This window comes from Plectrocnemia conspersa, unplaced genomic scaffold (assembly GCF_051122295.1).
Source record: "Plectrocnemia conspersa isolate PC_06_02 unplaced genomic scaffold, ASM5112229v1 ptg000005l, whole genome shotgun sequence".
Lineage (NCBI taxonomy): Eukaryota > Metazoa > Arthropoda > Insecta > Trichoptera > Polycentropodidae > Plectrocnemia > Plectrocnemia conspersa.
The window spans coordinates 32,054,225-32,069,292 of NW_028277169.1; the positions used below are offsets into that span (position 1 = coordinate 32,054,225).

At 30.9% G+C, this 15,068-nt stretch overlaps 1 protein-coding gene across 2 annotated transcripts; it reads right to left on the reverse strand.

The window, feature by feature from the left end:
- Positions 1-1,934: 1,934 nt before the first annotated feature.
- mdy (diacylglycerol O-acyltransferase) lies at positions 1,935-12,563 on the reverse strand. 2 transcript variants are annotated; one of them, XM_088185946.1, is made up of 11 exons: positions 12,236-12,563; positions 6,966-7,094; positions 6,810-6,904; positions 6,689-6,741; positions 6,507-6,615; positions 6,292-6,441; positions 6,193-6,228; positions 5,350-5,491; positions 5,120-5,285; positions 2,582-2,854; positions 1,935-2,519 (listed from the first exon to the last, which is right to left on the reverse strand). In XM_088185946.1, the coding sequence occupies exons 1-11, from the start codon at positions 12,457-12,459 to the stop codon at positions 2,313-2,315; spliced, it is 1,584 nt and encodes a 527-aa protein (XP_088042072.1). In that variant the 5' UTR covers positions 12,460-12,563; the 3' UTR covers positions 1,935-2,312. The 2 variants fall into 2 exon arrangements, with proteins under 2 accessions (XP_088042072.1, XP_088042073.1); XM_088185947.1 differs by lacking the exon at positions 6,193-6,228 and having other exon boundaries at positions 12,236-12,443.
- Positions 12,564-15,068: the final 2,505 nt, after the last annotated feature.

A 15,068-nucleotide genomic window follows, 5' to 3' on the forward strand; every position in this document is an offset into this window, starting at 1 on the left:
GCAACGGTTATTAACAAATTTATAATTTAATAATATGTAGGTTTAAATGCTTCTACATATTTTTGTATAAACGATTTATAAAAAATATCCGTTTATAATATAATATAATTTGCACTCACCAAATTTTTTGGCGTCCGTTTTCTGCTTACAACTGTCACAGACACATTTATTTTTATCACTACACTTTTAAACCACACTATATCACTATTTATATTTATTATTATTATTTACACTTTTTCATCTATATCAATATTTTTGATACGTATAAAAACATTCACGACATTTTCTTCTCACAAATTTCTCCCAACTTTTTATTTTTATTGGCCTATGATTTTTCAGCTTATCCGAAAGCCTTTCTGGTGTATCGATAACACGGACACGACAAGATGTGGTAGAAACAGTTGAAATGTCTTTAGAATGGATAGATTCCACTGAATTCTACATCCATCCTTTAGCCTTACTCAAAATAAAATCTTTGAATTTAATTTTGCTGTTACGATTCAAATTTTGATAGACACAGAACGAATTAAACAACGCACATTGAAACAAATAAGCAACCTTTTTTGTTTATTCCATTGTTTTTTTAAATATATGGTAACTATGTATTGATCGTCGCTATCAACACCGTTCAAAACTTTATTACAGTCATAGATTGAGGCTTATATATTGTAAGGCCGGTCATTCTGTTTTTGTGTCAAACATCTGCTGTTATGAAAAGTAGATATCAATCTGAAATCTCTCCTATTTTTTTTCCAAATTTGGAAAAGCGTTTTATCTTTTCTGCCATGTTTCAACTATAAGGGCCTGAATTTTATATTTTTGAGATTCTGGCAGAATCTATTTATTCGATTGTTCCACAAAGTTCAGTTTTCCGTAAAAATATTCTGCAAGAAAAACGCTATTTTAAAAATTGTCAGCATAAACATGGTGCTACTTGTCCAAATATGGGTCAAATACTTTCATCAACGTGATTACTAATCTTTCTGCATTTCCAGTGTATAATTTGAAATCATAAATATAACCATTCTATTCAACATTCCATATTTGGTTGAGGACTAAATACCTGAAAAATAAGTCTACCAAATCATGAAATCATTCCCTCATTCAGGGAAAGGTTTTGCTTTGACTTGTAAACATTATTGAATTTGCCTAGTAATTAACAATTGGTTTTACTTTCGCCAGCTTATCTGTACTATTTGAAATTGTTGCATTTTTTAACAAAATTCAAAAAAGTTAAAATTTGTCTAAGTCTATTGACATAGTTTTATGAAATATCGGCATCTCTATTATGTGACTTGTTGAACTTATGAACTATACCCATTATAATCAGTAAACTAAACCACTTTTACAGTTCACTTACTATCACATCGTTTCGTTGTGCATTTTTTTTCTATATTTTTGTATTTGTGAGATGTTTACAGATGATATAAATTTGTTTTCGAAACTATTATTTCGAACAAATCATCACCAATAAATAAATTGACCATTTTGGGCAAAAGTTGTTCCCCTGGAATACCTTTGAAATCTTGATTATCGCTTGTTGGATAAAATTCAGTCTTCTGGAATAATATCACTATCACACTCACCATCACTAAATGAAAGTAAATTCATCACAAAGTCTATGTTTACGTACACTTGAATTAGAATCACTTTCGCACACATCACTATATTCACAATCACTGGGGGCGTTGGACAACGCGTCTTAAAATTTTTCCAAAAAGGTTTCATCTCTTTTGTCAATTTTGGGGTGATTGAAAATTATTTTTTAAAGCAAAATCACAACCACAAAATAAAATATATATCTTAATTGGTTTACAAGTTATAGGGAATTTACTAAAAAAGATAGTTGTTTGCCATTATCCTTTGAAATCGCCCAGCCACCAAGCAAAGTTCGGCAAAAAAACCTCGGGCGGTAAGCTGTTAAAACAAATTAATTCGAAATAACAATTTGTTTTATTTTTAACAATCAAATTATACAAAAACGTTTATAAATTTCAAATGCAACGATAAAAATATACAAATAATTTTAAAAATTACAAGACAAGATATTAAAATATTTGGCACTGTTTCGATAATTGCACAAAAATAAAATTAGCTATATAAAAAAATGTATAAAATCACACATATATACAACTCACTGATATGTTTAAGTACTATAATTATTTATATTAAATATAGCGCAATTGTTGTATAATATATACAATGACAATAAAATATAAAATTTGATAAATACGTAAATGGAATGTGTTGATTTATATTGTTAAATACATTCAAAATAATTGTACTATTTATTTACACATATAAGACTTGCACTAATCGACAAAATGTTTCAATACGTAGTCATGATAATACATCATTATAGCTAACGGCTGTCCTAATATGATAGAACTCCATACTATTATATTCCCCCATCTCGGACCGAGATGGACTTCGACAAACCGCGACAACGCAGATAATGGCAATTGAGCCATCATACCCGTGAATGCCCATATTTTGAATGTATGCAGCGGTACGCTCACCTATTAGAAAAATCAACGTTAGATACAATCGTTAACATAACTTAATTTAATGTTATATTTACTAAATATTCGTGGAAAAATGCTGATATTAAAAACACAACGCCGCTAGCCACGCCTCTGCTGTAACCACAGCCGACCACAGGTATGTAGACGTGTCTGACGGCCCAGCGATGCACTGGCATATTCCACGTTCTCCAAAAGGTGTCTATATTGTTAGCGTTCCACCAGTCATTGTAAAAGTTTCTGTCGGCGAAATGCAACAGCTCGCCGACTAAGTTCAAAAACGAATGGAAAATCAGGTAGAAAAAACACAGCCATATTAAATGATTGGGTATCTGAAAAAATAGTAAATAAAAATATTAATTAAAGCACTAATAATAAATTATAAAATTTATAAAAATGGGTGTATTGTAGATAAATAAAAAAAATATGTACATTTGATTTGTCATATTTATAGAAAGTCACATTGACATGTAAACTCTGTGTATATCACAGTTAAATAAAGATTAATGTGTAATTTTAGTGATCCATTGTATATTATTAGTTACTTCGTTGAATCATTTTAGAATTGATAAGATTATACGAAATTAAAACTTACGATAAAGTGATAAAATTTTAATGTATTTACTAAATAACAATTACACAATTTAATTTTAGAGCCATAAAAAACACATTATCCCAAATTTTCAATAAAACGTATGCATAACGAAAAAGTGCAGGTATTTCGTATAAAATCACAAAGTAGTGAGTTAATAATTTATATACACTTGTTAATTTGTTAGTATAAACGTGAGAGTGAGTTAATTTTCCATATTTTTCCATAAGTATTTATGTTGTTATTTATTTAATATTATTTTATAATACATTTATAGTACATTATTAAAAAGTCAGTGATTTTCAATGTTTAATTCCATTAAATTTTTTTAATACTTTTTATATATTATTATGTTTTAATAATTTATTTCAACACTTTTTTATTAATAAATTTCGTTAATTTATTTTACATATTTTTTTTATATAATAATTTGGCTTTTGTAAAAAGATTATTGATGGAAATTTAGGTGAGTCATCCCAAAAATGTTGGTTCTGTTAACACCCGTCCCTCGGTCAAGATACCACGATTAGGCAGTTGCAGTTAGTCGTGAGAAAAAGAGCTAGCTGTGAACTAAAGAGAGGATCTACACCCTCGGGTTTGACGCCGGGGCTTCGCCCTTGGCTGCCCAAGATAACACAGAAGGCACTTACGGAGTAGGACTCCATTGACTACACTTACAGAGTTAAGGCACCCTATTTGGGGGTGGGGGGGATATGCCCTTCCTTAAAAATACATTTTCACTAGTAGATATATATTTCTACTAGCGTAAATATAATTTAACTTATGGGCGCTAGTGAAATTATTTGCTGCTTTAAAATGTCTATGAAACTCAATTTGACTGTTGCAAAACGTCTATTTTCTGTCAAACCCAAACCTAACCTACCAAACCCAACTTGGCCTAATGAAAGTTCTAAAACTACAACTAGTTTTAGAACTTTCAATAGGTCACCTAACCTACTCATCTCGCAGGGTTTTAAAATAAGCGAAAGAAGAAGTACAAACAGACGATGCATCTCGCATATCTCCATAGTTTGTCTGAATTAAAGAAAATGTGAAAATACGACCTCTAATATAAGAGTGTTAGGCAAAATGTATTCAAACCGAATTTTGATCGATATGAGGGCGCAATAAAAATTATCCCTTCTCAGAATACAAAAATTCACGTCAAAAGCAATAAAATCGATAACGAGTGTTCCCACTGCAACGACGACAGCACGATTTTATTACTTTTGACGTGAATTTTTTACTTCTGAGAAGAGATAATTATTTTTTGCACTCTCCTATTGATGAAAATTCGGTTTAGATATGATTCATTCGATTCTCACATAGTGTAAATTGTAATATTTAAAAAAACTCTTAATATAATGGGGGGGGGCACTCCCTCCTCTTTTGAATTTTTTCAGAAAAATACATTTAATGAAATATTATGAATTCTAATAAAGTCGAAATATTTAAAGAACACGCCCCCCCCCCCCCCAAGGAAAAAGTTGTAATTGCGTCCCTGGCTCTACAACTACATTTTCTAGAAGATCAATGTAATCATAATTATATTTTTTTGTTGAATACATATTTCTGAGTTGAAGTAAGTCATTATTTGAGAATTTTCAATACTTAATATATATGACCTAGCTTAATTTTAATTATTGATTACAATATTCATACGTGAGATTAGAAAAATCTAAGTAAACCTAACATGTGTTGATTGACCGCAATTATAATTATATTATAGTCACTAATTCCGATTTCCCAGGCACAATAAAATATTGAAAAGCACTGAAGTCTATATGGGATTCGAACCCATGTCTTTCAGGTGAATAGTCAGCGACTTATACCATTCATGCTGTTTTGTAATTAGAAATTAGACCACTCCTTCTCAGTTATGCTCGAGATAATTTTATATATTTTGCTGCATAGGAAAGTTTAGGACCGTGCAAAAAGTTTTTGAGTCATTTTTAAAAAAAGTACCATGACTGGGAAGTGGTTAATACATAAAAATTATACTCACAGATAATTTTAATAGTCTCTCGCTTATGAGCATATAATCCATTTTTGAAAATGGAATGAGAGAATTCTTCACTGATGGAATCATCCATTGTTGCAGCAACGCCATGATTAAATGTATACCGAGCATGACTTCCAAAATCCTTTTCATTAAGAATCTTTTACGAATTCTAAAAATGGATAAATTAATACATACATATTGATTGCTAAAAGTGATTTTAAAGAAATAAATACCTGTTGGTCTTCGGAAAATTGAGTTCGTAGCACAATGTCGGTGCCAGCATGAAATAAAAAATATCCTTCAAGTAAAGATTGTTTGGATACTTAACAATTGTTTCAATTTTATGATTGTCATCATGTTCATCATCAATTGATTCTAAAAAATGTTTATTTTAAAAAATCTGTATCAAATCATTTATTTTAAGTGCAAATAGTTAGATTTTTAATATAAAAGGTCAAGTTTCATACAGTATCTACTATATGAATTAAAGCATGTATACATAATATAAATTATTCATCCACCGGTAATTATGAATAGATATGCAGAAAATATAGTTATTTGTGTTAGTGAGATTATTCATGAGAGAAATAAATATTACACATATTATTTCCTACTTTTACCTATCACCTATGGAATTTAATAATTGAATTATATAATTTTTATAAAAATGTGATTTAGAAAATGTACTTTATTGATAAAACATATTTTACTGAATGATTGATAATAAATGTATAAACAAAATTGAACACACAAACAATGAAACACTGATTAAAAATCATTAAATAAAATTAAATAATAAATATTTATTAACGAATTATATATATTATGAATAAATTACTATTTAAAATGCATAATCAATACACAATAGAAAATTAATGGTAAATTTATACTAATTTATGTACTCCATATTGATTGTTAATGGGTATGATACTAGTATTATTGGGTTTGTTATGTTAAAGTTACTATATAAGCAGCTCAAAAATATCATTCATAAGTTAAAGTTTAAACAGGATGTGCAGCAGAAACATTCAATCAAGCTATGATACATAAAACCTGCATCCCTCGACTCAACTTACGATGAGAGGGTGCTGAATGGACAGCTTCAAACCAAACTGCAATTGAATAAATAATGAATTAAATGCCCGTTTTATTGAAATTGTTCTATAACAACTTACTACAATTAGGTACAGATAAACTCTGGCGTCTGAGTGTGCTCTTCGCTACTTGTTTCCTCCTAGCTTTCCTACACCAATAGTTCACTTGAACATAGCTCCACAGCTTTAAAAATATCACCAAATATAGCATACTGACTGAAACGGCTCCAACTAAAAATAAATAAATAATTAATTTACTAAATAACAAAAAATGCACTAAGTAATTTTTTTCATACTTAAACTAAATTGGTAGTGTTTATTGTGTATGACTATGACTGGAACGGTCACTGACGTCACAATGTTTAATATGTGACAGCCCATTCCAACTTTGTGCGGTAATAATTCCTGCCAAACGATAAGAGCATCAATTAGAAAAGCTTAACACATAATATTATGCAAACACGTATCGACAACTCACTATTGATAACGCCTTCTCTGTTAACAGACACACAACCACGGGAACGACGGAATCTGCAAACGCATATTAATATCAAATCTAATAATAAAAAATAAGCGTTAATCACAAACACAAAACTTACAAAAATATAATACTAAAGAAGGATGTTCAGGCGTGTGTACGTTTTGTCCGGTCACAACCATAAACCATTGCACAGGATCCACCATAATTCCATATCTGATAAAATAAAAATATGTAGCATCGCCACTTAAAATTATTTAATTATCTAAATTCATACTTTATAATGTTTTCTAAGAACAGTCTAAATCCTCCGATGGACAGCAGTAGGAATCCCCAATTGACGAGTCCCGTGAAATTGTTGAACCCGGAGCTCCATGAGAAGAGCGAGTCCTGCGGTCTGTGGCATCTAAAATTTAAGAAATAATATTAAATTATAAATATACCTAGTAACTAAACAGATAACGCGAGACATATAAATCGGGAAGTGATAAAACTTCACTATTAAAAATAATGATTTTAATTTGACACAATAACATATATAAAATAATAGTGTGAATGTTAATTGGATATTTTTGAACTCTTTTATCTACAAGTGAGTCATATTAACACGTGTTATTGATATTGAATATATTTATTAATGAAAGAAATTGTAACATAACAAAATAGTTCAAATCTTAATGATATTCCAAATGCTGATATCGAATTTATTCCAAATACAATCTGTGTAATAGAAACCTTTTCAATTGATACATAAACATTTAATAATACTTATAATAAAACAGGCCGCTGAAAATATAAAAAATTAACTCTTAAATAATCGCTCCTAATTCAAGATGTTTGTAAGGAAATGCAAAACGTATTAACAGATAAAAATAAATCAATGTTTTTCATTAAAAAAATGTTATTTTTATGCACTGCCAAACAATATAACATTTGACAGTATTTTTGAAGATTTCGTGCAAACAAACCACATTCAAACATTGATATAAAATTTTACGAACAAGAAAAAACATTTTTGGGACTACTTTTGTATAGACGTATATTTGCGTCATTGGCTCTTAACGATAGTTTTAACAAATTAAGACTACGTAAGTCATATCTCGTGAATGTATGCCATCTCGACATACATTGAAATCATCTCGGAATACATTTTCTCCAGAATATATACATATTTTTTACTAGTAAAAATATTTATCTGGCAGGTGCTAGTAAAATTACTTGATTTCAACTTTTCCATACGTAGTAATATATTAATTTACATACTTATCATTATTTATTTAATACAATTCCAAATACATTTTCACCAATAAATATATATTTCTACTAGCGAAATTATAATTTAACTGATAGGCGCTAATATACTGCTTTAAAATATCTATGAAGCTCGATTTGACGGTTGCGAAACGTCTATTTGCTGTTCAAACCCAAACCTAACCTAATGAAAGTTTTAAAACTTTCATTACAGACAGATGTCGCATCTCGCATATTGCCCCATAGTTTGTCTGCACTTTGATATTACACTATTTTTTTAAATATTATAGTTATCCTTACCGATTTACTACAGACTTCTGATATGAGAGCATTGGTTAAAGTATATTCAAACCGTATTTTGGTCAATAGGAGGGCGCAAAATAAATTATCACTTCTCAGAAGTTAAAAATTCACGTCAAAAGCAATAAAATCGTGTCGGCGCCACGATACGATTTTAATGCTTTTGACTTCTGAAAAGGGATAATTGTTTTTTGCGCTCTTCTATTGATCAAAATTTGGTTTAGACGTGCTTCATTTGATCATCACTTATTGTAAGTCGTAATATTGTTATAATAATGATTAATAGGAGCGTTAGATAACCAAGCTTTTCCACTGCGACGGCACGATTTTATTGTTTTTGACGTGGATTCTGAACAGGGCCGCCTTGAATTTGTCATTTAATGAAATACTATTAATCTTAATGAAATGAAAACATTAAAAAAACGACAATTGACTTTCTAACTTTTGTCTCCCCCCCTCTCTCCCTGGACATACATGATATGACGTCCCTCGATTACCCACATTTAAGGTTAGTAGTTCTATTATGCTACTAAGTGATCAGTGAAACTTAAAACAGGCAATAGAACGTGAAGGCACATTTTATTGAGGCAACGATCTTGATTCGTCTTGCATTCGCCACGATAAAAAGTCATCCGACATGACACAAATTGACTTGAGAGATGCATATTTTTCTTATGATTAATTTAATGTCGCAATGACACGAGCTAAGCATCACAAACAAAACCGAATATTTTTAGCATTAAATTTTATTTTTTCCTTGTTTTAATTAGTTAAAGTAATTTAAAAGCTGCTAAAAATGAGTAAGCATATAAATATTCAGAGTATTTTTGTTGATTTAGATTAAGATGTAAAGACACTTTTGACTCATTATATAAACAATTCTAACCATTCGTGATTTAACTTCCACTTACAATAATTTTCATAACGAAATAAATCGGTGCTTAATCAGGAGTGGTACTTATAGTTAATCTTTGAATAAAATTGCAGTAGTCGACCATGACACGAGTATACGTTGTATACCCTTGAAAACATTACAAACTCCAAAGGTAAAATAAAAAATGTAACAAGTCAATGATAAAAAATTGAACAGTTACAATTTCGCAAAATTACGTACAGTTGCGTTTTATTTCATCAGACGATTTACATATCCGTAAAATGTATTATTTACGAACCAATACAAAATTGTGGCTAATATAATCGATTTAGCTATATATAACCTTGAAGATAATATTAAACATTTATTGCATTGCTTTCGAAAGTAATTGCACAAAACAAATATTAAAAATACAAACACGTTTGCCTCATTCAGTTACTTCAAATAAAACGAATAAGTTACAAATTGAATTTAAAGATCGAGTGCATAAGCGCGAAAAGTTTTTTGATCAACTACTCGAAAGTTTGTTTTATCAATATTAATATTTACAGCCAAAACCGGATTTTTATGTTGTTCTCAAATACAGTTGCTAAGTTTAAATATAAAAAGCAAGCTATAAATATTTCGCATTATTTTATAATAATGATAAGACAAACTAGATTTATTTTCAGTCAATAATATTAAAGTTTTAAACCGCGCAACGAAAATATTTTCATCGATCATCACATTTATTTCACACACACCTGGCGGTGAGCTAATGATATTTATTAGATTAAAACAGCGATAGGATCTTAATCAAAAACGTTTCAAACGGACTGATGTAATCAGTAAAGATTACAATATTATCGGATTAACTAAAAATTCAGTTATCTGCTGAATTACTGTTAAACTTTGTCGTTCCAATAACAATGTTTCACATCTGCGTGCCTTTCGCATGATGATATCACTGTGTGTTCCTTTTTATATTACACTGGTAAAAGAAGAAATAAAAGAAAGCAAAGCTTTTAAACGTTCCAATGTAAAAAAAAGCTTTTATAATCGTCATATCTTAAAATTAAAATAGAACTGTAGCACGATGTGTTTACTTCCCGCATACAATACTTTTAATTTACTACTCGCATAGAAAGTGTATGTGGTAGAGTTAGCCTAGATTTAGTTCAGATCTCGCGGTGAAGACTTGAAGTGCAGAACTTGGATCGTAGTGTTATTAAATTACTCAACTTTCACCTAAAAAAGGTTATGTAAATAATTTATCAAGTTTTCTATCATTCCTTGCTTACTGTCTTGATTCCTGGTTGATGACTGTATTAAACCCTATAAAAGTTGTTTAAACTAGTTATAAGATTAAAACAAAAAATAAAGTCGAGGGACAGGAGTTTATAAGTTTCATTTTTCACCATGTTGAAAAGATAAAGAAAGGTGACGCATAGATGCAAATACCAAATAAAGTAATAAAAATATTATATAGAATATTCCATTGGTGTAAAATTTCGTTCTGAGTAAACCTTGCAATGTAAGAAGCTGTAGAAATGCATAACCAAATGATATTCCAGTGAGTGGTACAGCTGTTTGTCGCACGTTTATAATACAACCAAAAAATAATCGTTTTGTTGCGAAAAAGAAACGCAGAACATGTATTGGTTCAAATTCAGTTCGTACGGCACCCAATTTTCTGATTATGATAGCAATTTTAAATCTAACTATTGTTATGTGTGGATCTGATTCAATAAAGAATATAACTAAAGAATACGCTAACGACCTTCTTCGTCTTCAATGCTTTCGTACTCAATTTTTTCGGAACCGCCAAGCTTTCTGCTATTTTTCCTAAAAAATCATCTTATCTGCTCATTTTTCTTACAATACAATATATTTTAGTTTGTATTTTTCGGGTCAAAAAAAAGTATATTTAAAGGTCAGAATATAAGCAGCCAGAATAAATATTAGATGGTCAGAATTTATATTAAATAGTTGGAATTTAAATTGGACTGTTCAGAACTTATATTAAATAGTAAGAATTATTTTGACAGATTTTTAGAATCATTTTTTCAGTTGGCAATAGTGTTAACGTATAGTATTGTTATTACTGTAATGTAATGCTGAAGATTGGTACAGTTGGTCGATCTGTCATATAATTAAATAGATTCGTGGCCGATTTGTTCAGAGTTATTCATGGGGTGTTCAATGTTCTGATCAACGCTCACTCGCTACCGTTTTAGTGCGAGCGAAATATTATATAAGATATTTCTAAAATAAATAATTTATTGCCCGTTTATATTATGATTTTTTAATTCATATTATCGTCCTATATTTTTATTCTGACCGTAAGCTATTTTTATTTAAGCCATTTAATATTTATTCTGATCTTGAATAATATAATACTGACCAAAATTTGATTATATTCAGACCATTTAGTTTGTTGCAATATTTTTTATAGATTCGTTTCTTTGAAACATTAATAATAGGCTTTAAAGTTTTATGCTTATCGTTAGCTAACTAAATTGTTTATGTTTAATCTATTTATATAATGATTATTTCAATCTAATCGTTATCTAATAAGATTCCAAAATGCACACCAACTAGTAATGTTGGACAAATAATATTGATATTTGTTTAACTTATTTATTAGTATGAATGTTGAGATTTCTAAAGATTCGTGTTATTTTTAATCGAAAATAACAACATAGAAACATTTTTACTTAAAAATAATATTTTATACGTTGATTTCGCAATGTTTCATTTTTAAAATGTTTACCTCAACTGAAAAGATAAACTACAGACAGGTTATCGTTATTTGTACAATTAATTATAGCCAAATTTGAATATTAATAAAAATATTTAGGTCGAAACAATTGGTGGCTATATCAAGAATAGTGCAATATATTTATTATTTCATCTTGGCAACACTGGTTTTACAACAATAACTTTTGAAACGTTTTAGATTGGCCAAACTTTTGCGGACACATAATTAAAAATGTTGGTCACAGCTGAAATGATAAACCGCAGACGGGTTATCGTTTAATTTGCACGTAAAACAATTTGACATGAGACGAACATTTATAACAAAACGAAGGTCATAACAATCCAAATGAATGTCCAAATTTGAAATAAAATACAATAATTACGGTTTGTCGTTCTGCAACTTTCTCGCTTTTTTCTCTTTCTCTGTGATCTCCTCGGCCTTGGTGACGCTCTGCGCCCGGCGCATGCGGAGCGCCTTCTCCTCGGCCTCCGACATGGTGCCGGACCGCGTGCGGAATCGCGCGGCCGTCCCTCCGGCCGATGCGGCGATACTGCCACTCGCGAGACGCCGCCTGTTCCGATTACTCGCTTTACCCGCCGTCTGCATGACGTATCGCGACTCCCACCGCCCACGTCCTGTTATTTTAACAAAATTTAGAGCCTTTCTTTCAGAAAAGGACTGGGAGACTGGACGCCATTTTGGCAAAAATACTTTCATATGCGCGCCGTTAATATGAGCGGTCTTAACGCGGCTAAAAACGCCCTTATTAAAGTTACAAAAAATATATTTAGGGTCGTCGCTTATTATAATTATAATAGGTACTCCTAAGAATATCTGACCGATAATTATAAATATATCAATTCAAATATACCATAATTTTACCTCAATAAATTTTATCCTTTTCAAAGACAATTTTTTTGGGCGTCTTTTTGGAAAATCTATCTCAACTATTTGGTAATTTAAGCTCTTTAAGTGTGCATGGTTTAGGTAATCGATAGTGTACGAATAGGGGTGTCAACGTTAAAATGGCTAGCAGTTAATTAGATTTGATAATTCTAATTAGCTAAGATAAGTAATGCCTATAATTTTTGAATTTTGCCAAATACTTCTGTAGCTATGGGTATATTTTTTGAATTTTGAAATATATCAACTTGAAACTGAAATTATCAAACTGTGGTAACTATCCATAATTGTTGCGTTTCAATAAAATGTACAAAAAAAACACCACAATGCAACGACGGGCAAAGAACCAGCGGCGTAAAAAGGAATCTATTGTGAACGACACATATTACGGAGTTATGAGTGCGCGTTTAAAGGTAATCGTTACCATCACGCTAGTGGGATACCATTTCTTCGAGCAAGTGGTGAAATTCACCAAGTGTAATACAAATTGATTTACTGGTTAAAAGATAAAAACAAAAAATTAAGTCAAGGAAAAGGAGGTCGTTGACCTCATTCGTTTCACCGGACGTATATAATCCAAAACGCTGCCATATAACGATAACTTTAAACTTTTGTTTAGACTTCCACTTCAACTTCCTTTATCACTTGAGATAAAACTTCAATTCTGACTTCAAAACATACGGGAATCGCTGCCCTGGGCAAAAAATATTTTTGCCGCCCTTTATATATTATTATTTAAAAACATGATATTTTGGCAGCAAATTTTTGTAGGTATTTCAAAGAATCTATCGAAGCTCTCAGAATACCTTCCGCTCTCACGTGCTTCCATTTAACACACATTAAATATATTATCTTTTTAACTTTTTAATGAAAGGGCGGACTTGATAAAAGGGGCGCGCAGCTCTTCTGTACACTATTCTACAAAAAATGTACAAAACTATCAGTTAAACATTTTTATATAAATCCATTAAAAGAACACGCTAGACCTATAAGTTATAAACCTTTATGGTGAAAACTTGAAAAATAAATTTTAGCGCTTTGTGTTATATTTGAATTCCTATAATTATACAATTCAATAAGATTGCGACGCAATTGCAATGATGCAACGTAATTAGTTCATCGACCTAAAAATCGTGTTATATGAACGTTGTTTATACTAAAGCAATAAGAGCAAACAAGGGATCTATTCAGTATCATTCGTTTGAACGAAACGATAAATCGATGGGACACTTGAAACTGGAAACAGTACTAACAAAGAGATGTTGCGTCACATGTTGTCACAGGGTCGATCGAAGGGACAAATCGATGGTGTACATGTTACCTTATGGAATGTGTCATAAGGAAATGCGTCACGTGTGTAATGTATATAAATATGGGAATTGAATAAAGATAAGACACTTGATCTTGATCTCGGAGAGAGAGAGAGTGACGGTCAGAGCCACTATACAAAAGCGTACTCATTTAAAACAAATCGTTCGTCCAGCCGATTCCTCCTCCCGGGTCCTTAACATTTGGATTGTGAATATAGAGGCATTGAGATGTGTGCCAGTAATGACCGTCGGTTTTTGTTTGATTTTAAGTAGTCTGCAGTAATTTGTCAATGTCATCGAAAGGTCGCTTAAGTACCTACAAAGTGTTGATAATGTACGACACATTCATATCTTATAATATTTTTTATATATTTATATAAATTGTATTTTTTTAACACGCAAATTTTTGCGGCCCCCCTAAATTTGCCGCCCCGGGCAAATGCCAACTTCACCCTATCCCTTCCCCCCCAGATCTGGACCTGTCTAGTAGACAGGTCCAGATCTAACTCATTTACGTTGCAGTATTAGAGCACTAACGACATAGCACATATCTAAGTCATCTTTCAACTTTTGTAACTAAAAATAATTTCGGAAAATTTGTAAACTGATTACGTCTTAATTATGCAGCTCATCAGCTGTAAATTTTTAAATATCAAATTATAACTTCATTACGTATTCTCGAAATGAGTATATTTGTTTTAAAATACTATAATTGAGTCGAAGAGATTATAAAATCGATTCTAGCATCAGCCCTTTCACAGCTGAAGTACTTTTGCATGGAGTAGTAAATGATTATGTTTTAGTCGTTTTCAATACAAAGCGCGAGTGATACACGCGATTGCAAGGTGTTTTGCAACTAAATGAGTATGTTTAAAACCAGGGGTGACCCGAGAGGAGGTCGCTGGGGTCCCAATTACTCCGAATGATGGCGTTATTTTATTTTCTTTTACACGGTATTAATATCTCCTCGATTCTTGTGAAAAAATTCAGAGATGGTTTTTG

What these genes read in the sequence shown, in the direction of transcription:
- mdy (XM_088185946.1), bottom strand. Translation starts at nt 12,459, where the DNA reads ATGCAGACGGCGGGTAAAGCGAGTAATCGGAACAGGCGGCGTCTCGCG. An exon ending in TTTATCTGTACCTAATTGTA is followed by an intron (nt 6,229 to 6,291) that starts GTAAGTTGTTAT and finishes ATTCAATTGCAG; the next exon opens with TTTGGTTTGAAGCTGTCCAT. An exon ending in AGAGACTATTAAAATTATCT is followed by an intron (nt 2,855 to 5,119) that starts GTGAGTATAATT and finishes CTATTTTTTCAG; the next exon opens with ATACCCAATCATTTAATATG.